General features: G+C 52.2%; 9 protein-coding genes and 1 non-coding gene across 10 annotated transcripts; 3 read left to right on the forward strand and 7 right to left on the reverse strand.

Annotated features, from left to right (window-relative positions):
* Nucleotides 1-532: 532 nt before the first annotated feature.
* On the reverse strand, nucleotides 533-2155 carry QC764_101300 (uncharacterized protein; the record flags this gene model as incomplete). The annotated part of the gene is made up of 1 exon (XM_062941352.1): nucleotides 533-2155. The coding sequence occupies one exon, from the start codon at nucleotides 2153-2155 to the stop codon at nucleotides 533-535; it is 1623 nt and encodes a 540-aa protein (XP_062804194.1).
* A 1467-nt stretch (nucleotides 2156-3622) lies between these two features.
* Nucleotides 3623-4405, reverse strand: QC764_101310 (uncharacterized protein; the record flags this gene model as incomplete). Its single annotated transcript, XM_062941353.1, has 1 exon — nucleotides 3623-4405. One exon carries the CDS (start codon nucleotides 4403-4405, stop codon nucleotides 3623-3625), a length of 783 nt encoding a protein of 260 aa, XP_062804195.1.
* Nucleotides 4406-4990: 585 nt separating this feature from the next.
* QC764_0001720 (uncharacterized protein) lies at nucleotides 4991-5682 on the reverse strand (the record flags this gene model as incomplete). The annotated part of the gene is made up of 2 exons (XM_062939712.1): nucleotides 5150-5682; nucleotides 4991-5044 (listed from the first exon to the last, which is right to left on the reverse strand). The coding sequence occupies exons 1-2, from the start codon at nucleotides 5297-5299 to the stop codon at nucleotides 4991-4993; spliced, it is 204 nt and encodes a 67-aa protein (XP_062804196.1). The 5' UTR covers nucleotides 5300-5682.
* Nucleotides 5683-7338: 1656 nt separating this feature from the next.
* QC764_101320 (uncharacterized protein) lies at nucleotides 7339-8685 on the reverse strand. The gene is made up of 2 exons (XM_062941354.1): nucleotides 8033-8685; nucleotides 7339-7972 (listed from the first exon to the last, which is right to left on the reverse strand). The coding sequence occupies exons 1-2, from the start codon at nucleotides 8155-8157 to the stop codon at nucleotides 7558-7560; spliced, it is 540 nt and encodes a 179-aa protein (XP_062804197.1). The 5' UTR covers nucleotides 8158-8685; the 3' UTR covers nucleotides 7339-7557.
* A 362-nt stretch (nucleotides 8686-9047) lies between these two features.
* On the forward strand, nucleotides 9048-11914 carry ZRT1 (high-affinity Zn(2+) transporter zrt1). The gene is made up of 3 exons (XM_062941355.1): nucleotides 9048-9865; nucleotides 9927-10067; nucleotides 10124-11914. The coding sequence occupies exons 1-3, from the start codon at nucleotides 9588-9590 to the stop codon at nucleotides 11535-11537; spliced, it is 1833 nt and encodes a 610-aa protein (XP_062804198.1). The 5' UTR covers nucleotides 9048-9587; the 3' UTR covers nucleotides 11538-11914.
* Nucleotides 11915-12089: 175 nt separating this feature from the next.
* Nucleotides 12090-15785, reverse strand: QC764_101340 (uncharacterized protein). Its single transcript, XM_062941356.1, has 3 exons — nucleotides 14689-15785; nucleotides 14264-14626; nucleotides 12090-14207 (listed from the first exon to the last, which is right to left on the reverse strand). Exons 1-3 carry the CDS (start codon nucleotides 15433-15435, stop codon nucleotides 12327-12329), a joined length of 2991 nt encoding a protein of 996 aa, XP_062804199.1. The 5' UTR covers nucleotides 15436-15785; the 3' UTR covers nucleotides 12090-12326.
* A 200-nt stretch (nucleotides 15786-15985) lies between these two features.
* Nucleotides 15986-17425, reverse strand: QC764_101350 (uncharacterized protein). Its single transcript, XM_062941357.1, has 3 exons — nucleotides 16962-17425; nucleotides 16699-16901; nucleotides 15986-16629 (listed from the first exon to the last, which is right to left on the reverse strand). Exons 1-3 carry the CDS (start codon nucleotides 17059-17061, stop codon nucleotides 16456-16458), a joined length of 477 nt encoding a protein of 158 aa, XP_062804200.1. The 5' UTR covers nucleotides 17062-17425; the 3' UTR covers nucleotides 15986-16455.
* An 800-nt stretch (nucleotides 17426-18225) lies between these two features.
* Nucleotides 18226-20627, forward strand: QC764_101360 (uncharacterized protein). The gene is made up of 3 exons (XM_062941358.1): nucleotides 18226-18288; nucleotides 18389-19284; nucleotides 19333-20627. The coding sequence occupies exons 2-3, from the start codon at nucleotides 18629-18631 to the stop codon at nucleotides 20462-20464; spliced, it is 1788 nt and encodes a 595-aa protein (XP_062804201.1). The 5' UTR covers nucleotides 18226-18288; nucleotides 18389-18628; the 3' UTR covers nucleotides 20465-20627.
* A 185-nt stretch (nucleotides 20628-20812) lies between these two features.
* QC764_0001780 lies at nucleotides 20813-20924 on the forward strand. The gene has a single exon. It is a non-coding gene; the product is annotated as a tRNA-Arg (tRNA).
* Nucleotides 20925-21513: 589 nt separating this feature from the next.
* On the reverse strand, nucleotides 21514-24666 carry QC764_101370 (uncharacterized protein; the record flags this gene model as incomplete). Its single annotated transcript, XM_062941359.1, has 1 exon — nucleotides 21514-24666. The coding sequence occupies one exon, from the start codon at nucleotides 24664-24666 to the stop codon at nucleotides 21514-21516; it is 3153 nt and encodes a 1050-aa protein (XP_062804202.1).
* Between the last annotated feature and the right edge of the window lie 887 nt (nucleotides 24667-25553).

Genomic DNA, 25553 nt, shown 5'->3' on the forward strand with positions numbered 1-25553 from the left:
AGATGAAGACCTACGGGAAAAAGTCGCAGGAAAAATTGAGAGGACTAGAAAGGAAAGAAGGAAAATTCGTGGGTGGTGGGAATCAAGGAAATGTGGCGCTTCAAGGCAGCAGACGACGACATGGTCGTGTTTAGCAGGCCGAGAGGGCCATTCAGTGATTGTATAGTGGCTAGTGGGAGCAAGTAGGCCTGTAAGTCCCTGTAGAACTCAACTGCCAGGCTGTGACCGTGACTGTTTGAATCACTTGGGGCCCAATCTCCTATAGAAACACAGGTGCAAGCCATCTCCCTGATAGAGGTTCAGTCAACTACATATTTTAAGCAAAGATCATCTTTTCATGACGGCTTTTCTGAGTACATTTTCTTCATCACACTATGTGTACGTCACAACTTTATGCATCCCATGGATATAAGATGACCTTCAGTCGCAATGATAGAGGCCCGAATGATTACTGGATGAATTTCCCCAAAGATAGACAACTGTGATGTTTATTTACATACCAATGAGGTTATTGCTGCTCCAAGCCGAGAATTTACTGCAAGCTCCTCCTCACATCCCTCCACCAACTCTGCTCCTTGCTCCAATCACCACCAATACACCTGGCACCCGACCTCATGGGAGGATTGTCAGTCGGTCCCAAAATCGAATCCATATACTCTAACAACTCCTTCAAAGCATCCTTTTCCCTCTCCCCAAACTCATCCACCAACTCCTGCTCCGGTTCCTTCTGACTAACCGCCCTCGACCTCCTCCACTCTTCCCTCCCATCCAAATCATGAGCCACGCACGTCTCCGAATAGATAACACTATTAAAGCTATCCATCCTCTCCGACTTTTCCTCGTTCACTTCCACCAGCTGTTTCTCCCTCCCCTGTCCCCTCGCCCCATGGCCACTCTCAGGATCCATCCTCGCATACATCTCTGCCATATTCACCTCCCCCGACTTCCTTGGCCCCGTCGGCAGAATTTTACTCCACGGCGGCAACGACACCGGCCTCCCTCCCCCAGCAGAAAACCCATTCCCCGCCACCCGAGGACTCATACCATCCTTCTCATTCAAGCTCCTCACCCCACCACAAACCGCACTCGACCGTTTCAACGCCTTCTCTTTCTGCACCCACTCTGAGTCCCTAGACCCCTTCTTCGGACTCTGACTAGGCAAAACAGCCCTTGCATCCTCCCCCTCGCCATACCCAATAGGCGACTGCACCAGACGCTGTTGATTCGTCACAGGCGGGTATTTATACTGCGAGAGGAAACTCCCCATCGTCATGGCCGAGTCAGGCGGCGTCTTACCACCCTTGCTCATCACGGCAAGAAAATCCTCGTCTTCAAAAGAGGGACCGTTCATGTTCCTCTCTAGTCTCAGCGCCAGAAAGGGGGTTTCTGGCTCGACGACGATAGGGGCATCATTCAAGAAGGGGGCGCCCGGGTTGAGCTTGTTGCCTGTTCCGTAGGGTGCAGAGGCCAGAAAGGGGGTTTCGGGGATTGGTTCGGCTGGTTTGGTGGATTTGCGACGGTCCCGGCTTTTGCTCCTGCTGCGGGCTCGCTTGATGACCTGGGAGAGGCGGCGGGTGGTGGAGGAGTTGGGGGGGTAGTTGCTGAGGGGGACAGGGGGGACGGGTGGGAGGTCGGGGATGGGGATGGGGACCGGTCTGATGACTGGGCATTGGGCGGAGGATACCCTTTGTGAAGAGGGATCTGTTGCTGGTTTGTTGTAGACTCGTTCGTGTTGGTAGTGTTGGTAGGGGGGTTGATGAGGTCTTTGGGGTTGTCGCTTTTGGATTGATTGGTCCGACGAGGTTTTCTTCAGCGTGACTGCCCCTGGGACGGAGATGACTTGGAGTTGAAGAAGCAAAGCTTGGTGTGAGGAGTTTCTTCGGGGTATGACCAACGGGGGGAGATTGTCGTGGCGCATTTTTTCCTTCTTCTGCGTGGGCTTTGAAGTTGCATCGGAAAGGGATGACGATGAATCTCGCGGTTGAAGAGAAAAACGGGGTATGCTGAAGCGTTTAGATGGCATTTCGGTTTGATTTGGTCCTGGTGTTCGTGGAACCCGTAAGGAAAGCGGAACTTCAAATTGGGCCCAGTATTCCCCACTAAGCGGCAGGGTCTTTTTGTGAGTGTTTATTGTTTCGGTTGTTGTTGTTGCCATTGTGGTGATGTATTCGGGGGTATTTTGGTTCTGCACTGATGCGTCCAAGACTTTGTAGCAATGGGCCACCGGCAAAGCGGCAGAAGGAAGTAAAAAGGGGGGCGGTAGCGTTGATATAACCTTTCACCCGTCCTTTTCAAATCACCCACCAAACGGGGGCTTAGACAAAATCACCCGACAAACGTTGCCCCGACTTGATGTGAATATAGATGGCTTGGTTTTAGTAGGGGGAACGGCTGAGGTAGAAACCGATCAAGAGCCGACAGACAGAGTGGGAAGCGCCACTTTTACATCCTCATCTTGTAATGAGTGTGCGGAGAATTGGTGTGGCTCAGTTCCTTACGATCCTCACTTGACAAAGAACGGAGCCGGGAATATCTTGCGCGCATTAGTCGTGGCGGGCTCTGAGAGGGCCGGGACACAAGGCCAAAACTAACAAAAGGCCCATGGGGCTGAAGATCAGCCGCGCCCCCGACCGCAATGGCGAATACGCAATGGCAACTCAGGATCCGGGGCAGTGGACGATGACGAGGGAGCCAAATGCACGACGGGAGGTGGGAAATCCGGTTGCTCAGCCTCCTCCGCCGTGGAGCCAACATGTCAGCACTCAACAACACTTTGACAGATCTTGACAACAATGATGATAAGCTTTGAGTATTTACAAAGATTTCTACTTTGCCCTTTACAACTCATTTCTGTCACCTTGACCGGTATTTTCTGAGTTGCTCTGATGTTTATGGTTGGGCCCAACAGTCTGGTCAAGACTGTTGTACCCAAGTGCATCTTTGGTTCTTTGTTGGTTTGCACAGCCCCCTTTTTGATCGCCAGGCCGCGCCAGTCAAACCTTGCTTCTACCGCCATCAACCCTGACCCTGAAATGTAATTTTTTTTTCCAAATGTGAGATCCGAGTAGTACCTGGGTTGTCGGACCGAGAACCAATGACTTTCTTGCTGTTTCTTGAGTGTTTGTGGGAACTTTGAACAGCCAGTTCTGGGTTGGGCACAAGTCAACTTCACACCAGCAGGGAATCAAAAGCACGGTAAAAAGGCCACAAGCAGCCATGGAATAAGTTGTCTTGTTGGACTATATAAGCAAGGCCAGCCAGTTCTGTTTTGTCCTGGCTTCCACCCAGCTTGTCCTCCCCAAGCTCCATCTCTGAATTCATGACAAAAGAAAAGCCGGCAGTATGTGCCAAGTCGCAGGTCTGCTTCAAGCAGGCCAAGATGTAATAAGCAAGAAAAGAAAAAGTAGGGTATCGTATCCAAAAGCCCACCACGCCATGCCATGATGTATGCCCGAGAACACCCCGATCCCGCCAAACCAGAATTGTTGTTGTTGTTGTTGTTGTTGTTGTTGTTGTTGCTGTTGTTGTTGAAAAAAATCACCAACGCCCGTCGCTAAACCAAAATCCATCAAACCCATTTTTCCACCATCTTGAAAGTCGTGCAAAAAGACAAAAACACTAGTCACCACCACACATCCCTTGCTCTTTTCTGCCCAGCGTGGCCAACACCAAGTCCGTTCACCTGTCCGTTATTGGGGCCGTGATTCATCCTGCTGTATCCTCCCTGCCCTCCGGGACTAGTCGGGCTGCCCCTCACGCTGCCTCTCGGGCTCGTCACGGTCGAGTTGGTCTTTCCTCCGCTAGCGGCATACCCGCCATACCCGGCACCCGCGTGAAACCCAGCATTCAACCCCTGAACTGGACCGCCCTGCTGCCACGGACCACCACTACCAGGTCTGGCTTGCTGCTGATGTTGCTGAAGATCCTCCAGGAGATTGAGCAACTTCGCCTTGTTCCACAGCCTCCTCACATGCAGCTGCTTCACGTCGTCGTAAGGGTTGGGAGGTACCAACTCAAAGAGGAGCATGCTCTCAGCCCACTTGGTGGCCACTTGTTCGTCCGCGTCGATGAAGCTGAAGGTCACGGCATCCTCGTCGTCGGGTAACCGGCAGGTGATGAACCAGGTGATGAAGGAGGGGAGGAAGAATGTGACTTCTTTTGTGGTAGGGGAGAACTGAGGAGCGCGGTGGTAGCCGCTCAGAGGATTGTTGTGAAGTGTGCGGTATGGGTTGTGGTTGTTAAGCTGTGGGGAGTGGTGTGGGGAAAAGGAGGATGCTCGTTGTTGTTGCCGGGCGTCTTCCGCTTTGAGGTAGGAGGCGTAGGCGGCTGCCACGGTTTTGTGAGAGAAGACGAGGCTGACCCGGTCATCTGTGACCGAGACGTCGACTGATACTAGATTTGGCATGTCGTTGATTTTGATGTGAGTTGTGCCGCCGGTGTTGGTGATATTTGCAGTCGTCAAAATGTCGCAAGGGTGTGTGAGACTGGTGACGTCGGTGTCGTTGTCGTCGTCGATAGTTCGATCGAGGTGCAGCAGCAAAGTTGAATCTTTCTGTTGAAGAGCTCGGCCCAAGCAGTCTGGATCACGATATTAGTACCATCTCGCCTTTTTCCTCTCCCAAAGCTGAGCGGGTGACTCTTTGCCCAACTTGTGCTCTGTTGTGCGATCGTTGCTACACTGGCCAATCGCGTGGCTCCAGTTGTTCGACCAGACCTTCGCTTTAACCTCAAACACGTCTTCTTGCAGCGAGGGAAAAATGCCGATTTTGCTGGCATCTCGACCAGCCAGTAATTCTCCGCGAGAGCTGCCCGCCGAGCACGCTATGCTTCTTTTGTTGCTAGCTTCGAAGCCTGCTGGCAGTTCTGGCACTCCATTGATGCCATGAGCCCACCCACCACAACGACAACAGTTCCATTGTCAGTCGTCAATTACCAGAGTTTCAATCAGGTATTAATGGAACGGCTGGCCCCCTCTTTCTTATTTTTCTTCTCAAAAGATTTGCTCCGAACCTGATGCACGGCACAAGATGAACCTCCGAGGGGGCTTTGGCGACGGCACGTATCTGGTTCTTGACGCTCATTGCTCCCTGGTGGTCAACGAGCTGATAAGAGGCCTCAGCCCACGACCCAACACGTGGAGCAAACTTACTCTTTGTTCTCTTCTCAAAGCCCAAAGGTTTAGATTTCTAATCCATAGTGTCACAAATCCTCGAAGTCCATGGAAGAATGGTGAGTGTTGAGCTGGCCATTTGGTGAGCCTGAGTGGGGTAGGCGCCTGAACATGCAGCATCTGGAGCATTGAGACCCGAATATATGTTGCGCGTTGAAGGGACAGAACAACACAGCCAGTCCTCAAGTTGAGAGTTGAGGAGACTCGAAGAGTAGGCAAAAAAAGCCAGCAATGCAGGAGAACTCAACCAACTCTGGGAGTTTGGTTGTCCTGTGCAAGGAACATGCGGGGCGCCGGTGAGGTTAGGCTCCACCTGTTCATCAAGTTCATCGATAAACGTCAGGAAGCTTGCAATCGGGGCTGTCATCGTTCTTCGTGCCTGAGACAGTCAGATAGTCACATGAACCAAAGATAAGACGTCAAAGGTCGGTGCTGAGCGGTGGGCTCCAGCGAAGACAAGTCTCACCGGAGCCAGCCGAGTCTCGGTGCCTGGGACTCGGAGTTTTGAGAAGATAGCGCCGTTCTGCTCCGCTCCATGCACCGATCGTCACGGGGTATTTATTTTACACAGTATTGCTCTTCCCGGACGCGTGGGGCGAAAAATTGCTCGTGTAATTTAATTTCGACCTTACTCAGTTACACTACCCTTTAACTACCAAGTATTTTTTTTTTTTTGCCAAATCTAAAGGTATAGGTTTATTCTTAAGAAGCCTTTAAATATTTTGAAATTTTTCCAGATTTTAAACTTATGATTGGTGGTTATTTTGTCGTTAAGTGTAAAATTATTATTGAGATGTCACAAGCGATTTTTCGCTCCACGTGCCGGACATCCTGGATGTCGATTCCGAAAATACCTCATCACCGGAGAAGGCTCCGACGGTGAAGCGGCGAACTAGTCGGTAAACGTCAAGCTGAGTCAGCTGTTCCTTGGGCACTCTTCATGACAATCCAACCCAATGAGATTGTACTTAAAAACCCTCTGTCATGAATGGTCCAAATACTTTGCTCACGGAGGTGAATCGGGTTCTCTGTGCCAAGGTTTCTTGAGACGTCGTCGGTCACCAAAAGTCATCGTCCTACACATGCTGGCACAGAAATACGGTCCGTAGTGGTGTGGCCCAAGTTTAGAAGAGATGATGTCGAGTCGGCCCAAGATATTTATTCGGACCCATCTGTCCCGGACGATCAAGAACGTACATGATTGTCCTCCTGACCCTCCATCTCAGCCTATGATCCTGTTCCGCTGTCGGATGAGGAGGGTGGTAAGACGACGCTTCAGCTGCGCGATCTCGGGGTTTCCTGCAGGCAATAAATGCAGCGTTGACAGACAGACAAGGCGGCATTTTGACATTTCCGACTGTTTGATGGATGGGTCATGCGACAAGGGAATTCCATCTGATGAAGAAGGAGGGGCAATCTCTTCTCCAAACCGGAGCAATGCGATGAGGGATGTGACGTTAGATGCTACCGTGTCATTGTTAATGTTGTTTTATCTTTCCAGGGTGATATTTTGCTTTATCTTTGGCATTCTTATTTTCTTATCAGTTAGGATCCGAGTTGGGCAAGAGCGATGTTGGAAGAAGAGGTTGGGCTTCGCTCTTGGCTTTCCGTTTTCTTCGCTGACGCAAGAATTCAGCTAGGGCGGCAGGCCGCTTGGCGGTCTGTGCTGAGACGTGGGATGCTTCCTGCCCTATCTTTGCTAGCGCCATCGGAACCGTGGGCCATCAAGGTTCTCACTGCGCGGGACATTGTTTGATTGACATGACAGATGCAAGTCACTGCTTGACAGCAATTTCTAGATAGAAGGGATCCCAGGTTCTCAGGTCTGGAGTGAGATTTGTGAAAGCTTCTGGAAGGGGCATCGAACAACATGAGAGTCGAGTGCATTTTGTGGTATTCGTAGCAGGCGGCAACTTGATGATGGTGGAGCCGCCGAATCAAGATCTCAGGTTCTTGACATCTCATCCATCCAAGTTTTGACGTTGTATCAATGCTCGTGAAAAATAGACTGGAGGCCAAGGGCAGCCCCCTTTATCAGATCTTACAAAATTCTGTCATGTCCGGTCAGAGTCTGATATCATGTAGTTCCACAGCTTCTAGACAGGTTTTCTACCAGAAGCATCCAATTGTGCAGTTCACACCTCGGTGAAAAGAACGAAAGACATTTCGCAGGAAGTGGTGTTGAACCATTATATTGTAATATTATTTAAGTATTTGAACTATCTGTCTTTCCTGCTGGATAGGAAGCTTGTTCAGCCAATCCTGACAGCCCAGCATCACTGGCGAGATGTCCTCTGCATCAAACTTTGTTAAGGATTACAAGAGATAAATGATACATGTCAAAATACAGTCGGTGGCTATTCGCTGGTATTTACCCCCCCCTAAACTTAGAGAGCCATGGCAACGATGGCAGCAACACCGGCGGCAAGGCTGAGGCCAGTGATCTGGGCAGCGCCAGCAGTCGAGGTGGAGGTGGTGGTGGTGGCGGCCTCGGAGTCGGCGCCGGTGTTTGTAGTAGTGACTGCGATAAGAGTGGACGAAGCAGTACGATGACCATCGCAGTGCCAGTGATCTCCATGAGCCTCACATCCATATGATTCGGTAGGGCTGGGCTTGATGCTACCAGTGCCGGGAGCATCAGTGTGGTCATCCTCATCGTCGGTGTGGTCATGATCATGGTCATGGTCATCACCATCACTGTCGTGATCATGGTGAGCTGCACCCGTGGTGACTACAGGAGCCGCGCCAGTGGCCGTCCCGGTAGTCACGACAGCATCGGTGACCCTGGGTCCCTCACAGTCCCTGAAGTAGTGAGGTTAGTATGCCTTCAAGCTTACAGCACTAATTAAAACCAAAGCTTACCAGTGGTCATTGTGAGGCACACAGCCGATGGACTCGGTGGGAGATGGTCCGGGATCGGCCGTGGTCTGCCCCAAAGCGGTGGACAAAGCACCCAACAGCAAAGCGGCATACGTGACGGCCTTCATCTTGGCTTGCGGTGAGTCTTGGGGTTTGGGTGGACGGGCAGGTGAGACTGAAGGTGTACGGGCGAGATGGGATGGACCGGATGCCTCTCTGCGTTATAAGACGGTCTTTAAAGCGAGGTAATACAGCCAGCCACAGCCAACCATCCCATGTCACCATGCCACCCTCAATGTTCATGCGCTGCCCCAATGCCGCCCATCACCTCACCGAAACTCCCATGTACCCAGTCAAAAATAGGGACTGCTGCCGTCATTCGAGACAGCATGGCAAGTGGGACGGCTGGCATCAGATGAATTTCAAACGAACCATTGGCCGCGAAGTGGTGCCGTTTGCTGCCAAGACACTCCAAGACATTGGTTAACCGATGGGTTTAGCCTGACAGGTCCGCTTTGAGCAAGACAGTGTTGTAGCGAAATGCAGGCTTTGGACAGACGATCAGTGGTCCTCGTTTGTTTGTGTAACAAAGTCGAGGTGTTGGAATGGGGCGTGGGCTTGTCATGTCTTTCCAAACCTGATGGGCTTTGACCAGCGTGGAAGGGTGGACCAGAAGACAGAGCGGGTCTCGTAGCCTTGGCTTTTGTTAGCGATGGCCATCAAGGTTCTCAGCCCGCCAGAGCCCGCCGCGCATTTGCCGGGCACCTTGATGGGCAGCTCAAGATTGCTTGCAGTTCTGGGCATCGTTTCAGCCAATCAACACAAAGAGATTTTTTTTTTTCTTGCTCAATCCCGCCCTTGACGATGTGGATTTCGTCGCATGTCGCCCAACTCGGCCACTCACCCGCAGCAGCCAGTCTGGGATTCGCGTGGTGGAGTTGGTCTAGGAGCCACCATGGAGCCCATGGAGCCCATGGAGCAAACGGGATTCGAGCACGCAACGACTCCATCCAAGGCCCCTCCATGAGCCCCTCTATGCGCTGAATTTTCCCATCTCAGCGATCCCCACGTCCTTTTTTGTTTCCTGTCTCTCCTTCCTTCGTGGCTATCCCGTGTTCCCAGTCTTCTATCGTCTCTTTCCCTTCCCCGGAATTCGAACCTACGCCAGGTACCAGACGGCCCACGACCACGCGAGTAACTTGTGCTTCGCGCATAAGACTACGGCTACCTACAGGACGCCCACGCCACGACCGCAACGTGCTGTGCACCTTGACGGTCAGTCACAACCTTGACGGCTCGATTTGTGGACACAGCTGCTGCAAGACCTGGAACTTGGCAGCCACTCCCACCGTCACTGTTCTGTGTAGCCCCCCACGAGCCAGGACATGAGCTGAGGAGAAGCAACCAAAGATACCCCCTCAATTGCCTCGCTTTAAAATCCCCTGTGCTATCCCGCGCCTTGTACGCCCATATCTATATCGAGCGCAGCCTCCCGCTCCGACAGGTTCACAGCAGCAGCATCACCCTTGGTCTTCGGTTACATACCTTCTATCACATCATGTTTCAAAGCCTGCCTGCCATACGGGCGTCGCTCCTCTATGGACTGTTAGCCTCTCCATCTCTTAGCCTCGTCTCAGCAAGCCCTTCACCAATCGACGCCCGTCATGTCGTGACAGATCCTGCCAGAGTAGTTGCGCAAGCAACCGTCACTGCTGTGTCAGAGTGCCACGCCCACGGTACTAATTATTATTGTCAAGCCGGAGTCACAGAGTTTCGCATTGTTGGCTCCGAGACTGCCGCCTCATACACGGATTGCCATCCACACGGCGCAAAGACGTAAGCACTCGCCCTCCATAGGTCTCACCATACACGGTTTGCTAAAAGGTCTACCCTATAGGTACTGTGTAGGACCAAAGTCTGATGAGGTAGAAATTGTCCTTGCTGCCGCTACGGCACCTGCGGTAACAGCGTCCCCAACGGTGACTGGCAGTTCGAGCTTGACTGCCGTTAGCGCGTGCCATCTCCACGGGTCTGAGCTGTAAGTACAACCTCCAACCGCTCCATTATTGACCCACCGCTGACAAGGCCTTGAAGCCTTTGTATGCACGGGGCAACCGAGTATAAGGTCCACACAACTGTCACTGCTACTGCTACACAAGATCTCCCAGCACAGTTTACCGGTTGCCATGCCCATGGTGCTGAGACATACTGCAATGGCCCAACCGGAGAGGAAGTTGAGATCACCCTGGCCACCGCTGAGGAGGACCACGACGACCACGGTCATGAAGACTCGGAGGAACTTGATTGCCACTTCCACGCTGGCGTCGAGCATTGCGTCGGCAAAGGGGGCGAGAAGGTTGCCAACACCTGCGAAAGAACGCAGCGTGACTACAACATCAAGCTTCGTGTTGGCTTGTTGTTCGTCATGTTGGCTACCAGCTCCATTGGTGTCTTCACTCCCATTCTCATCTCATCCTTTGTGTCGCCCAACCACATCGTATTCACCATTCTCAGACAGTTCGGCACTGGCGTCATCATCTCGACCGCTTTTGTCCACCTCTACACTCATGCTGTACTAATGTTCCAGAACGAATGCCTCGACAAGCTGCAGTACGAAGCCACAGCCTCTGCCATCCTCATGGCAGGCATCTTCCTCTCCTTCCTCATCGAGTATCTTGGCGTTCGTTTCGTCCAATGGCACCAAGCCAAGCAACAGGCCCACAAGGCTGTTTCCAGCGACGGTGAGCAGCAAGGCCCGGCCCCAGGCAAAACCGACATGGTCAACATCACCGTTCTTGAAGCCGGGGTCATCTTCCACTCCCTTCTTATCGGCCTCACTGTAGTCGTCGCCGGTGATTCCTTCTTTGGCACCCTGTTTGCCGTCATTGTTTTCCACCAAATGTTCGAAGGCATCGCTCTTGGCACCCGCATCGCCGCCCTCGGTCACCCCAGCGCTGCCACCACCCACAGCGGCGTTCACGGCCACGGTCACGGTCCGGGTCATGCGCACTACCACCCCGAGCCAAAGCCCGCCGCTGAGATCGCCCCCGCCGGAGAAATCGTTGCCCATGCTCCCAAGGAAGGCCACAACCACGAACACGGCCACGACCACCTCGCCCTCCCTGATGCGCACAAGACGGCCAAGAGCGGAAGCGTTTCGTCCTCCGAGAACAGCACCACTGCGGGCGAACTCACCCCTCACGTCTCCATCTTCAAGAAGCTCATGCTTGCCTTGGCTTTCGCCTTGGTCACACCTATCGGCATGGGCATCGGTATCGGCGTTCTTCACACATTCAACGGCAACGACCCTTCGACTATCATCGCTATTGGCACCCTCGATGCCTTCTCAGCCGGTATCCTCGTGTGGGTAGGTGTGGTGGAGATGTGGGCTCACGACTGGATGTTGGGAGGGGAGATGACCAATTCTGGGCCGCTGAAGACCGCTCTGGGGTTGATTTCCATGGTGGTTGGCTTGGCAGTCATGAGCTTGTTGGGCAAATGGGCGTAAATAGGTTTTTGGATATGTGGGTTTTGTTTATACTGCGCTTTCCGGATATGATGTGGTTTTTTTTTTGGTTTTTTTTTTTGGACAGAAAAGGGATATGATACCATCATGACATATTGTTATCTTGGAGGATTTGGAATTTTGGGAGGAAAGGATCTCACATTTAGCGTTGGGCGTTGCGGCGTCATGCAATTTACATACCTCCAAGGTTGTTGTTCACCTGCGGGTGCAACAGAGAAACGATGAAAGGGTAATTTCGGAAATGATAGAAGTTTGGAAGAATGTGTGTTGATAAATGGTCATGTATATTTGATCTATCTACTTGGGTATGAATCTACGAAGCATGAGGTGACAAACCCGTTGTTTTTTTGTCTGTTCTACTCGACATTGTGAACACCGAATTCAGCAACTGTGATCCACACAAAACTTGCATGATGTGAAGGTGACCAAAACTAAAGCTTTGTTTATGTCCAGATATGCTGGGTTAATAGATAATCAGGAGTATAATCAAGATTATATCGCTTCACCATGCCCAGTACAGCTTGTACGTCTTTCCATCGACAGTTATGCAATTCAATCTAATTATTACAAGTCGCCTATCTGTCTATAATTTCCGTCTCATCTAACTATCCATCCGGGTATCTATCAATCAACAAGGTAGTACCACCTTACATACTTTTTCCAGTTGCAACACAAAATAAGCCACCATCAATGTCCACACATCATGCACAATGCTTTGCACCCAACCCCATTTCCATGCGTCTTCTTCTTTCCATCTGCTACGTGAGCACCTCAAATGCCAGGCCCCCACGTACTGCTCGTCCTCCCGCCCGTCGTCTCCAGTTCATATCTCCCCAGACTCTCCTGCCAGTTTTGCCAGTCAAAGCCCTCGTCTACGTTCATATCTACATCGTCCAAACTACCCATGTTCGGCATCCGCAGGAAATCAGGCGATCCTGTGTTGATGGGCCACATCCAAGGGGGCACCTGCTCCAGTTGCTGCGGGGACTGCTGCATGCCGCGTTGCTGTTGTTGTTGTTGTTGCTGTTGCTGCTGCTGCTGTTGGAGATGTTGCTGCTGTGCCTGCTGACGTTGTGGCTGTAGCTGTACCGGTGTTCCTAACGACGAAGTAGAGTTGTTGTAGTTCGGTGTGGGGGCCGCATTGAAGTCCAGTCCGGATGGAGGATATCCAAAGGCCTGGGTATGGTGAACATAATCGGCCATGTCCCCGTAAAATAAGGGAGCGAAGTCTGTTGAGACAAAGGGGGTAGAGTTGCTCATGGCCGAGTCAATGTAGTCCATGACCTCGGGCTTAGTCGCCATCCTCACGTGGGTATTGTTATTCAGTTGTGAGAGTATTGGTTGGGCTTGGCCGGCTAGTTGCTGGTGCTGCCCTCGAGAAGCCGATGTCCCTGATTGTGTCGGTTCATGGGCCTCTTCTGCTTGTTCGTCCAGCAACTCCTGTGGCAGAGGTGGTGCATTGACCAATTTGCGCCACTGTTCGAGAGCCATCACACGTTTCATCGATCCCGGGATTTCGCGAATGCTGGTAGGAGTTGTGTTACAGCGGTCCCTCAATTCCAGCTCCCGTGCAGCGTCGGGGTCGTTTTGAAGTCGCGCAATCTCAGCTGCACGGTGTTTTGCTGCCTTGTCGTACAACTTCCTCAAGGGCACCCACACCGCATGATGGCCCGCAAGCTTCTCTAGTTCGGCAGAATTGGGAGCTGCGAACCTTAGATTCAACGCTGTCCAAGCACGCTCAGCTTTTGGACCCCATGGCCTATGAGACACCTCGATCAGGGTGTAAGCGACTGCATGCCACTGGCTATAGGTCTGGAAGAGCCATCGCCATTGCTTGCACCTTTCGTCCGTGTTCAAAATATGAGCGTACTCAAATACCTCGAGAGAGGCATTGAACAGACGACCTCGCACTTCGTCTGTAAGATACTCATTGCCCGGACCCGGAAACAAAACTGGCTGGTATATGACAAGCATCATCTTGGCACAGATGACCCGCGTGATGTTGGCGGCTGCCCAGTACATGGGCTCTGAACTGTCCTTGAGATATTGTTCCTCTACGCGTCGTTGAGTGTCTACCAGCATTTTTTCCCGCTCTTCAAGCGAAACGCCCGCCTCACGGGGGTTTACTGTTGCCATGGCCGAAGACATGGTGTGCAAGCTTCTGGCCAAGGAGCACATCTCGTATCGGATCAACGAAAAGGTCATGTCGGTAGTTCCAACCCGCGGTTCGGGGAGACATTTGCTCTCTGGGGAGATGTCGGTGTCGTTGATGTTCATGGGGTATTGCGTATCGAATGTCTGGTCCACAACAGTAAGGTCCGTCCCTTGATCCTCGGCTGATCTAAGATCCAGCACGCAGACAGCCCAAAAAAGCCTTCTTCGCATCTCAATCTCAAAAGGCGTGATGTTGTCGAAATGGGTCCCGTCGCGGTGGAGTCCCAATGCTTGGCTGATCCTGATCAGAAGCCCTGTCAAAGTCCAGGCAAACCTTGTATCATCGTGTCGACGAACAAGGACCAAGAACAGAAGGAATGCTTGTGCCACCACCAGATCCGGCGTCGTTAAGAGGTTAGCTTTGCCAAGTGCTTGTTCCAATGCGAAGCGATATTTTTGAAGTAGAACATCCTTCTCGGCATCGAAATTACGTCGCACCTGAAAGGAGTGTGAGCATAGTGGTGGCGGATAGGAGTAACAGTGCGTGACCATACCTCTTCTTCATCCAAAGATGTTATGGATGCGTAATAGATGGAAAACATCAAGGCCTCGGTGGAGGGCGTGAGAGTGTCTAGGTTGCGTCGGAGATCTCGAATGAGCTTGTTCATGGTGGGAACATGGAGCACCTTGAGGATCGGATCAACATTTTCCTGGAATACCTGCCAAATAAACGGGATCTGAGATGGTAATGGGTGCAGAGGCCTGAGATCAACTTCGGACGAGCTATAGCCCATAATCCAAGATTGATGAGATAGGACCGAAGGTTTTACATGCTCAGAGGACTCGGGGGTAGCTTCGTCGTCCGAGTCTTCTGACTCATCGTGAAAGTGTTCGGATTCCCTTCTGATCTCGTCCAGCTTTGAGAGTGTTAGCCTGGCATGGACATAACGCCAGTTGTGGCATCTTAATAATTACATACCTCATCCGTAATACTGGACCAAAGCCCGCTGGACACATAACGTGTGCCTCCTCGCTCGTTCAACATCAAGCGTCCGAATTGCTTGTGCACATCCGGTGAAAGCTTGCCAAGCCGGTCCGGCTCGGAAATAGCCGTCCCGGAAATAGTTCTTGTTGGCGCCTTCGGGATGTCGGGCGTGGTGACGTTGGCGGTGACAGTAGCATGGCTGGTGGAATAAGCAGGAGCAGTTGGTCTCCCCCCAGGTGTATAATGGTCTTGTCCACTGTTGTACGCCGTCGTCCCCTCGGGAGAGTTTCCGGCGCTGCGCGCTGCTTCCACTTCGATCTGACCGCTGAGCTCCTCCACAATTCCCTCAAGTTTCCGCAAGCGCCTCATCAATTCCAACTCTCGTTCACTCGACGGTTGCTTGGCCGGGGCATTGGGGTCTTTGGGGCGCGGACGACGAGGAGCGCGGCCGGGGGCCGGGAAGATACATGGTATCTGAGCTCGGCAGCAATTCGAACATGGCATGTGCTTATCGCAGCGAACCTTCCTCCTCCTGCATGTCACACAGCTGCGCGGATTGAGGGCGTTTGATGGGATTGCCGAGGGTGAATAGACGGAGGCGCCGGGAGGAGGATGGCGCGCAAGCGCCAATATTTGCTGCGGATCGTAGCCGTCCTGGGCGCTCGTGATGGAGCCAACATCAGTGTTGGGGCTGTCGGCCGATACCAGGCTCCGGCCAGCGATACTTGCACCGTCGGGCATCGTGACTTAGAGTTGGGGTGGGATGGAGTGGCGCGCGAGATGCGGTAAGACAGAGAGGACGAAGGCGGGCGGCGGGGTTCCACCGATGAGTAAAGGGCGTCGGGTTTTATGGATGGCGGTGGCGGTCACCTCGAATCGACAAATTCGTATCTGCTCTCGCGTATGAGTGCTCTCAACATGCCATGCGATGCGTGCGAGCGAATGGGCACCGGATGCCCGACCGTATTCATTGATGGTGGCACGGATATTTTGAGATGCTGTTGTCGACTTGGAGAAGACAAAGGCCTTGCTCCTAAGTCACTAGACTAATTCCTGGTGGGGGCTGACAACGCCTTGAGCCAAGATTGGAGTGGATTCTCATGGCCCGTGCTCACCTTTCCCACTTTGTTTGGAGTTTCATCAAAGCTTTCAAGTTTCAAAAACACCATCCGACGACCCGGATCCAGACCATGAATTAGCCTTGGGTTCCTCAAGTTCACCTTTTATCCCCATTGACCTTGCCTACCAAGTTTCCGAATCATCTCCGGGGCCAGCAAACTCAATTAACGGGCCGGTATTTGTGGCAGCAGTGTCATTTCGAGATGCACATTTTGGCAAAGCCCTATTTAAAAATGTCTCCAGGATAACACGCTACTGACCAAAAGGTTGCAGAATGCAAGACAGAACAACTAGCCCAGCCTCTCCTCCGCCTTCGGCCCGGTCCTCATAGACACAACATTACTCGGCGTTCGGCGACCACTCGGGCTCCAGGGCCTTTTATCTTGCTATCGCATCTCGCCAGTATTTCGATGGTCTAGAATTTTGATAGCCGCACGCGCTTCATCTGTAGCCTTGAGATTCTGGATCTGTCCAATCGTCCTTCACCAAACATGCCTCAAACCCAATCCCCCAAGAATAGCTGGTGTCCGATCGATCGCATCACCAACCATCACGCCATCCAAACTTGATTCTTCTTCATTGGAACTTTCCTCCAATTCCACGTGTCCCCCTTGTTCTCCTTGTACTGTCGACCGGCCTCCGCTACATCAGGCTCTCGATATCAGGATGATCCCTGAGCAAATTCAATATGGGCAGAAAAAACTTTTGCTCCCCTTGTTGACCGCTCCCACTTCCACTGGTATCCCCACTTATCAGCGCCTTGACGTCAGACCAACTCTTCCAGAACCACCCTGCGCATTTCTCAGGCTCCAGTACCTGTGGTAAGATTTATTAGCCTCATGTATTTGTGTCTGGCTGTGCAAAGAAGAGACCAGCATCACTTACAGCCGGTTCCTGGTCATCGGTTCTCTCGCAGAGTATGAACAAAGTGATGTAATGCTTCTTCTCCTCGTCAAACACATCGTTGGTTGTGGCCAGCAACTTCTTGGCCCTGACTAGCAATCCAGTCTCCTCGAGCGTTTCTCTTTCAGCGCAAGCGAACCACGACTCGCCTACCTCCAGATGACCGCCCGGGAATTGTATCGTTCCTTGAAAATTGTATGAGTAGAATGCCTCGATACTCAAAAAATAATTTGTTGGAAGCATACCATTTCCGTGAGAGGCCTTTCTTGTCCCAAAGATCAACTTGTTGGTCTTGGGGTCGTGAATCACAGCTGCGACACCCACACGAACAACTGGAGTAGCCATGTTGAGTTGACTTGAGAGAACTTTTTGGGCAGTCAGACACAGCAGACACAGCGCATATCAAAGCTAGAAGATCTCTGAGATTCCGCAGCAATATGCCTGTTGTCCTCTCTACTCAGCCCCTGGCTCTCTTACAGGCACACAGAGAGGCTCTTCGGAAAGGGTGCATTCATAGCCCTTGATGAGACTTTTGCTTACAACGCCAGCTGCCTGTCAGTTGGCCATACGGTAGTATAGAGAAACGCCAAGTGCCAAGACTTTGCTGTCATCCGGTGCCAAGTGCTTGGCTTTTCCCTTGCCAAAGACGTCATCATCTCATTCAACTGGACCACTTGGACTTCTACCATTGTCAACACCTAACTCCAAGCGTTACATACCCAACCCTCTTCCCGCAGTCTCAGCGGTGTCTGTTGACAAAATATCATCTTTTCGAGGTGCATGACTTACCTGTGAGGAATTGAAACCATGAAGGAATCATGGAACTCAAAAGATTATCGTGTTATCTGCTAACCGTTGAGGTTGTGGAAAGCTCATACGCAAGGCTTTTTATAAAGGAATAGCTTAACTTCCTCCGGCTCCCTTTCATATCGGGCGAATATGTTGATGCTGCACAAGGCAGCATCCAGCCTACTATCAGATAGTTCTAGGGGACCTTGATTCCAAAACTATCTCAGCCAAATCCGCCAGAGCTGAGAAGGAAAATGAGCGTATTGCCGTTCATGGGGGTATAAAGGCCTTCAAAAATATCAATCATCATATAGACACCCAAAATGCGAGGTAATTCCAGAAACCCATGGCACCTCCTCATGATCTCGATTCTCGATATGGCTCAGAGTCTGTGTTCCTCACGCCTCCGACCTGATGTATCTGCAAGGTCACCTCCACTAGTCTCGTCAACGCACATAAAGGAGGGAGGCACCTCAATACGAGCTGACTAGACCGAGCCGCGGAACGGTCCGGACCCCAGGCCGGAGGATCTTGCCTAGTACAGAAGGCAGAGCTAAAAGGCTCGCGTGGGCTTGCAGTTCGGAGATGGACGGGAGGGATGCTTTTACCGACCCAATCGGCACGTTTTATCTCTACACACTGTGCTATCGGTACGCTATCGGGACATGTCACAATGCTCGAATTCGCACAGAAACCTTTAACGCCAAAAGCGTCACCTAGTGACGAGTAACATACTGTAGTATCGCATCCTCACACTAGGCTGTTAGTGGGCAAGATCATCTTGTAAGTGCCAGATACACAGTATGCTGAGGAAAATCGAAACAGATCACAAATTTCTACCACGCTTATCTATTGGTCGAAACCCGACTGACATCTTCTACAGCAGGCGCTAGAAACCAACAAGCTTTCGCCGGTGACTCGACGGCCCTAAGACGGGGATTGTTTGCCATGACATTGAAGCGGTCAGTCGCAGGGCTCGTATATGCAATTGCAAGACCATGGCCGAGATATTCTTAAAATAAAAGTTGACTTCAACATAATATTCTTCTCGTAGGCATTCATCTTGGAGCCGTACTTGATTTCGTTCCAACGCCTGATATCTTTTGAATCATATTATCCCACCATGTCGACACCCGCCCAACCATCTGCTGCAGATAGCCCTGAGACGGAAAAGCAGAAGTCTGACAAGGGCGAAATTGGTCCCGTCAATGCCACTTCATCAGACGATTTGGACAAAGAGCAACCACAAGTTACAGACGATGGTGAACCAGTCAACCTCAATCACATCAATGGCCGCTCTCAAGGCAAGATCGCCCTGATTATGCTGGCCTTGTGCCTGGCTGTCTTCCTCGGCGCTCTAGACGTAACCATCGTCACTACGGCCCTTCCTACAATCAGTGACCACTTCCAGTCAAGTACAGGCTTCACATGGATTGGTTCTGCGTTTCTGCTCGCCAATGCCGCATCAATCCCGTCATGGGGCAAGATCTCAGACATATTCGGCCGCAAGCCCATGCTCCTGCTTGCCAACGCCATCTTCATGATTGGATCTCTTATCTGCGCTGTCTCCAACAACATTGGTATGCTCATCGCTGGCCGCGCTGTTCAGGGTCTTGGTGGGGGTGGTTTGACCATTCTTGTAAAGATTGTTATCGGCGACATCTTTCCTCTGAACATTCGGAGTGTTTTCTATGGTGTCATCGGCGGTGTTTGGGCAGTCGCTGCGGCAACAGGTCCGGCCATTGGTGGTGCGTTTACTGAGAAGGTGTCATGGCGATGGTATGTTCAAGCTCACTTACGCCAGTTAACCCTTGCTAATAGATCTAGGTGCTTTTACATCAACCTCCCTCTTGACGGTTTTGCCTTCCTCATTATCCTCTTTTTTCTCGATCTCCACACACCACGGACACCGCTCATTGAAGGCCTCAAAGCTATCGACTGGGTGGGCTCTTTTTTGGTAGTTGCCGGCACGCTCATGTTCCTCTTCGGTCTTGAATACGGCGGTGTTTCAGCACCTTGGAACTCGGTTGAAGTTATCTGCCTTCTCGTCTTTGGCCTGCTCACCTGGGCGCTTTTCATCTTCTGGGAGGCGCGTTACGCCACACTTCCTGTTATGCCAATGTCCTTGTTCAGAAACGTGAGCAACGCCGCGACCCTCTTCTGCGTCTTCATTCAAGGAGTCGTCTTTATCTCGGCATCCTTCTTCCTCCCGCTCTACTTTCAGGCAGTGCGTGGAAACACCCCTATCGAGTCAGGTCTTTATGTTCTCCCTACCGCTCTCTCGCTCTCCTTTGGGAGTCTCGCGACCGGATGGCTGGTTGCGAGAACCGGTTGGTACAGACCGCCCATCATTTTCGGGTTGTTCATGATGACCCTCGGTTTTGGCTTGTTCATCGACCTGGACGCCTACAGTGGCTGGGCAAAACTTGTTCTCTACCAGCTTGTGGCAGGTGTGGGCGTTGGCCCCCTCTTTCAAGCGCCTATCATCGCCCTCCACGCACATACTGAACCTCGTGATGTCGCAACTGCCACATCAACCCTCGGCTTCATCCGTCAGATTGCCCAGGCCATCTCTGTTGTTATCGGCCAGGTGGCCTATCAAAACGAAAAACTCAAACAGTATCCAGTCCTGGTCGCCGCTGGCATCTCCCCTGCTCTGTCAAGGGTCCTTTCTTCCGGAGAGGCTGGTGGCGCTGACATCGACATCATTGCGAACCTTCCGTTAGACCAACGCGACGCTGTCCGTGTTGCTCTGGCAGACTCTCTCGAGCCTATGTGGATCATGTACACTTGTATTACGGCCGCTGGCTTACTCGCTTCCTTCCTGATCCGGAAGAAGGAGTTGGCTCATGTGCATGTAGAGACCAAGACTGGGTTGGAAGCTGAACGTGAGAATGCGGAGGCTCGACGTCGTGAGCGTGAAATGAGGAAGGAGAAGAAGGGGGCATCACCGGCTTGATATGTTGGTAGTTTACAGGATAGAGGATGGGGCACCGCTGCGTTGCGTGCACCACCAATTCTCTGTGTAAACAGAGCAGCTGTTCCAAGTGTTCTATATGGAGTACTTGGGGTAGATTTGCAGATACCTCACCATAGAGCACCCCCTGAACCTCTGACTCCCCCCTCCCCCCAGCCGGCCGGCAACCAACTGCCAAACCCTCCAAGCATGACCCTTGCCACCATTCCACCCATCAAGCAAAACCCGACCAAACCTTGTTTCCACATGCACACAAGAGTCAGGAATCACACCCGCATGAAAACCCTTTCTTCCATCCCGGAACTCCAACAACAACAACAGACAAAACCAGCCCGGCTAGCGCAATGGTAGCGCGTAAGACTTCTACTTTCTCTCTTCTGATCTCATATGAGTTGGATTCAAAGTGATCTTAAGGCTGTGGGTTCGAGTCCCACGTCGGGCTTTCCTTTTGCTTTTTTGTGACTCGACACACATGAAAAAGCAGCTACCTTACTTTGTTCATTGTGATGTTTCTTTTTCTCAAAGGACCTGGTCCTTATCCTCACTATCGCCGGTTGCCATATCCTAAAGAACCATCCCCCGCTTGTCTCCCAACCTTCACACTGCTCATGCATCAACATCTCATTATCATTCTAACATTATCTGCCTCCCCTCGTCCCCAACATACCAAAAAGAAAAAAGGGTATCAAGCAGACCTTTTGTTGCCCCCTTTCTTTTCTTTCCTCAGGTGTTTTCCCATCATCACTTATCCTCACCCAAAATATCTACTTAATGCCCAATATCTTCCCCTTCAATCCACAACCCCAACCCAACGAAGGATGACCCTGTTCACTATCCTGCTAGATAATTCCCTCAAACCAAATAATAAACCACGCCAGAAATGTACTCCCATTTACACAAGTTCAATATGCAAAAGCCCCCACCGTTTCTTTTCCATTTTTTTTCACTAAACCGCCCCTCAAATAAAGGAAAAAGTTTCATCCCTCATAAACATATCCTCATCACATAAAATACCACAGTCATGTACAACCTCACCTCAACCCACCAGGCCCCTTCTCCACAACAAACCTCACCGGCCTCCTCAAACTCTTATTCACCACCCCCCGTGGCGGAATAACAGGCCTCATAACCGGCCCAGGACCTAAAGGCTTGACCCCCGGCAACGGTGGCGGTCCCATATTCGTCCTTATATTCCCCCCTCTAGACACCCTCCCGCCCCCACTGACACTCCCATATCCGACTCCTCCAGGCCCCATCTTTCCCCCAGGTGTATTCCGCACGCTACTAATCCCATTCTGCGATCCAATGACCCAAGCCTCCCCATTTTTCCCCCTCTGCCCATTAACGCCATTCCGCTCATCATACCCCCACCTCCCCACGCCGCCCCCAATCAACCAGCTCCCCAAGTTCTTGCACTGGCTCACATCAAGCCACTCCAGCGCCGGGCAGTTCTCCAGCACGTTTTCCACCCCGTTACCCGTCACTCGCACACAACCCCTGACACTCAACCCCCGGAGTTCGTTGAGGTGGAGGGAGATGCACCCCAGACTGGCGTCACTGACAGCACTACCGCAAAACGCGAGACGGAGTTCCTTCAGATTGGGCAGACCAATCGAAACAACTTCAGTTGCCGTGTCGGAGAGCGCGCAGCAAAAGCTCAAGTCGAGGTGTGTAAGCCCCTTGGCGGCGTTGACAAGGGCAATGATGCTGTTGTCAGAGAGGTAGGTACAGTCAGCCAGGCACAAGTGGGTGAGCTCGGTGAACCGATAGGCTCCCCACTGCTGGAACCCGGCGTCGGTGATAGAGGTGCATCGGGTGAGGGAAAGAGACTCGAGGCGATTGGAAGCATGAGCAGCCAAGTGCGCCATGGAGCGGTCCGTAATGTGCTTGCAATACGAGAGGTTAAGGCGGCGGAGACGGGGACAGCCGATGACCGTGCCTGGAGGTGGAGGTTGAGGCGCTCCTGGTTGTCCGGCCTGTTGCTGTCCTCGTTGTTGGTACTGCGAGGATCTCCTGCCCTTCGCAGCAGAGCTAGAGATTACCACATTCTTGTGGTTCTCGCGTGGCGGCGGTGGTTCAGGCACCACCCAGCCCACTACCCTAGCAAGGAGGTTGTCGCCGACTTTGCGGCAGTTGCTCCAATCCACCTCCTCCAACCCCTTGGCATTCTCGCTCATATCCAAAATGAGACCGGCAGACACGTCCCACACGCTGCGCATTTTCCACACCTTGATATTGCTACCGCACGATCGGTACAATGCCTGGAAGCCCTCGTCGGTGATGTGGAAGCAGTTGCTGATATCTATTTTGCTTGGCCGCTGCCCAATAAAGGGCGCTAGGATATTAACTAAAGCCCAGTCATTGACTTTCCGATTGAACGGAGCGAGGTCAATCTCGGTGCATAGGTTCGGACTCGTAGTTAACAGCTGACGCCACTTTCTACTGACGGCTCTCAATCGTATGAGCTCAAGCAGATCGAGGTGCTGAAAAACATGTACCCAAAGGTCATCTGATATGGCCGTTATCCTATCGCCTGGTTCCGTCGCGGAGCTCCGTGAAAGGGTCCTTGCGCGCTTAGCTGGTAGAGGACAGCCATCCGGAGAAACCGGGGATAGCGGCACCGTGATAGAAGTGACCGGCTGCACCTTCACGGGGCTGACGATGGCCGAGTTGTCTGTTTGAGGAACCGGTGGGGCCAGCGAGTTGCGACGCCGGTTACGAAGATTCTCCATGTCCACACTTAAAAAAGGATCCGGGTCAGACGGCTGTCTGGTGACATCTGAATCTTCACTTGCTGGGGAGCCGGGCTTGGAGGGCGTCGTGAAGGTGACAGTCGGCAACGCCACCTCTATCTCATTCGATGTGGGCTTCTCTTCATCCGACGATAGCGCATGGCTTTCGGGGTCAGTCATATCCACGTCTTCGTCCGAAGAATGGTAGCGTTGCTTTGCTGTTTCTTCCACCTGTGACCTGACCTCCGGAGGACATCTCCTCCACAACTCTTCAAGCGCATCCCCACCAATCATCAGGCATTCTACGGCTGTGATGGATCGGACAGTAGCTGTTCTACCCTCTGCAAGCCCCAAACTTGCCACCTCACCAAAATACTGGCCTTGTTTTAACCTTGGCCGCGAAAATGCTGACCTCGTGTCTCTCTTGAAGGCTGGTGGGCTCAGAGGTTCGTGAATGACTTCAGCTTCTCCCCGGACGATGAAGAAGATCTCATTTCCAGGGCTCCCTTGACGGACAATGTCGGTGAACGGTGAGTATGACTTTGGTTGTGCACTGAGGCCAAGGAAGTGCAAGATATCCGGAGGCAGGTTCGAGAAAAGAGGTAGCTCTTTGAGTGTTTTTCGGACGTTGACATAGCCGCCGCCGAGTGCGCTTCCACCAACTGTTGGATCCTCAATGACGCCTGGACTTGGAGACTTTCGCTTTTTGGTGTTGACAACGGCTCCCTCTTTGATGATACCAACTTCTCCTGTGCTAACCTCCCCAGGCACAGCTTCACGGGCTAATTGTGCGCCATTCGTCTCGGGAAGTCTGCTGCTGAGTCCGCTTTCTTGACGCTTCTTCTTGAGGATGGACAATCTCTCCTGTGCTTCTTGACGGATAGCTGTACCCATTTCTGGATATTTGGGCAGCTCAGCTTGAAGATCCTCCTTCTTCAACACGGCCAGCATGCACTTCGTCCGCGCAACGATGGTAGCAGTTCTCGGCATGTCCATCAAAACCCCGATTTCTCCAAAGAAGGCACCGGGCTTCAGCTCTGCATAAACGGCCTCACCGTCACGAGATGTGACAGCAACAACGCCCCGGACTAGCCAATACATTGCTTTCGCTTCGTCTCCCTCGGTAAGGATGTGGTCATGGGCGGAATGGAGTTGGAGTTTGAGATGGGAGATGATGGCGGCAAGGAAATCGTCGGGGGCAGACATGAAGAGTGGAAAGGAACGTATGCGATCCACCAAGTCGAGGGGCATGTCGGGAATGGTGGAAGCAGTCAGTGGCGAGGGACGCACTGGTCGACTTGGGTTGGTTTCGACGTTGAACGATCTGATCACTGAAGATACCGAATCACGAGCCTGCTGTGCCGCCTGAGCTGCCGCTCCATGCTGTGCATGATGGTGCGCCAGGGCCCGGTAGGGCGAGGTTGGCGGTGTCGGAGCTCGATTCCGTCGCATGTTGTCTTGGGTAGACCGGAAGGAAGCCCTCCCAGAAGCCGATGGAGTACGGTACCTGATGAGATTACCTAGAATGACCCCGAGTGTGACAGTGTATCGCGGGTAGCAATGGCTTCTCTCGCCCCGTGATGTCGTACAATGTAGAGGGCCCGGCTAGATCGAAATTAGGCGGTAACTGTTCATGCTATATCCAGCCAGCAACTACGGCTTCCCTCACAAAAGGAAGACCAGGCACAGACAAGTTGGGGAAACCAAGTTATGCACTCGCTTGTCCCTCGCTTGTTGAGGCTCGTCTTGGCCCGTGTGGGGAAAGAGTTGATATGGCAATGTATAGGCGGAGGCGCTGGTTTCTCAAACACACTACAAGGACGTTGGCGAATTGGATTGCGTGGGTCGGTAGTTGTATGTGGAAGATCTGTTGATCGCGCAAAAACGCCTTGCGCATCCAAAGGCGCACTCGGTCTCGAACACAGTCAAGCGATTCGAAGGCCAATATCAGGCCTTCAGCAGAAGAAAGGGGCAAGACAGCTCCTCTCGATCTCTAGTGAAAGCCACGCGTAGGTTCGGAAAAGATGAGACTATAGCACCAAATTTGGTCAGTATCAATGCTTCTCCAGTGGTCCTGGCATGCCTTGCGCACCGCTTACTTGTGGTAGAAGAGTTGAAACATCCAAAAGCTGGATGGCAAGATTGTTCGACGATATCACAGATCAAAGTGTGGGGTGCACCCCCAAAGGCGGAAAGAACACGGGATAGAGATCAGCCAGCGAGTCGGGATGCGTATGGGTGAATCTTTGATCGATGCTGCTGTTATGCTGAACAGAGACGAGACAGAGAAGGTGGAGGGAAGCAAGGGGTAGCTCGTTGGAGACGCTGGAGTCGTCCGG

This window comes from Podospora pseudoanserina, chromosome 1 (assembly GCF_035222485.1).
Source record: "Podospora pseudoanserina strain CBS 124.78 chromosome 1, whole genome shotgun sequence".
Taxonomy (NCBI): domain Eukaryota; kingdom Fungi; phylum Ascomycota; class Sordariomycetes; order Sordariales; family Podosporaceae; genus Podospora; species Podospora pseudoanserina.

Coding starts and splice junctions, on each gene's coding strand:
- QC764_101350 (XM_062941357.1), bottom strand. CDS start 17,061: ATGGCTACTCCAGTTGTTCGTGTGGGTGTCGCAGCTGTGATTCACGAC. Junction 16,902..16,961: donor AAAGGCCTCTCACGGAAATG/GTATGCTTCCAA, acceptor ACAATTTTCAAG/GAACGATACAATTCCCGGGC. Junction 16,630..16,698: donor CCGATGACCAGGAACCGGCT/GTAAGTGATGCT, acceptor ATCTTACCACAG/GTACTGGAGCCTGAGAAATG.
- QC764_101340 (XM_062941356.1), bottom strand. CDS start 15,435: ATGCCCGACGGTGCAAGTATCGCTGGCCGGAGCCTGGTATCGGCCGAC. Junction 14,627..14,688: donor GGTCCAGTATTACGGATGAG/GTATGTAATTAT, acceptor ACACTCTCAAAG/CTGGACGAGATCAGAAGGGA. Junction 14,208..14,263: donor CATCTTTGGATGAAGAAGAG/GTATGGTCACGC, acceptor CACTCCTTTCAG/GTGCGACGTAATTTCGATGC.
- QC764_101360 (XM_062941358.1), top strand. CDS start 18,629: ATGTCGACACCCGCCCAACCATCTGCTGCAGATAGCCCTGAGACGGAA. Junction 19,285..19,332: donor GAGAAGGTGTCATGGCGATG/GTATGTTCAAGC, acceptor TAATAGATCTAG/GTGCTTTTACATCAACCTCC.
- ZRT1 (XM_062941355.1), top strand. CDS start 9,588: ATGTTTCAAAGCCTGCCTGCCATACGGGCGTCGCTCCTCTATGGACTG. Junction 9,866..9,926: donor CATCCACACGGCGCAAAGAC/GTAAGCACTCGC, acceptor TCTACCCTATAG/GTACTGTGTAGGACCAAAGT. Junction 10,068..10,123: donor CATCTCCACGGGTCTGAGCT/GTAAGTACAACC, acceptor AAGGCCTTGAAG/CCTTTGTATGCACGGGGCAA.
- QC764_101320 (XM_062941354.1), bottom strand. CDS start 8,157: ATGAAGGCCGTCACGTATGCCGCTTTGCTGTTGGGTGCTTTGTCCACC. Junction 7,973..8,032: donor GTGCCTCACAATGACCACTG/GTAAGCTTTGGT, acceptor TCACTACTTCAG/GGACTGTGAGGGACCCAGGG.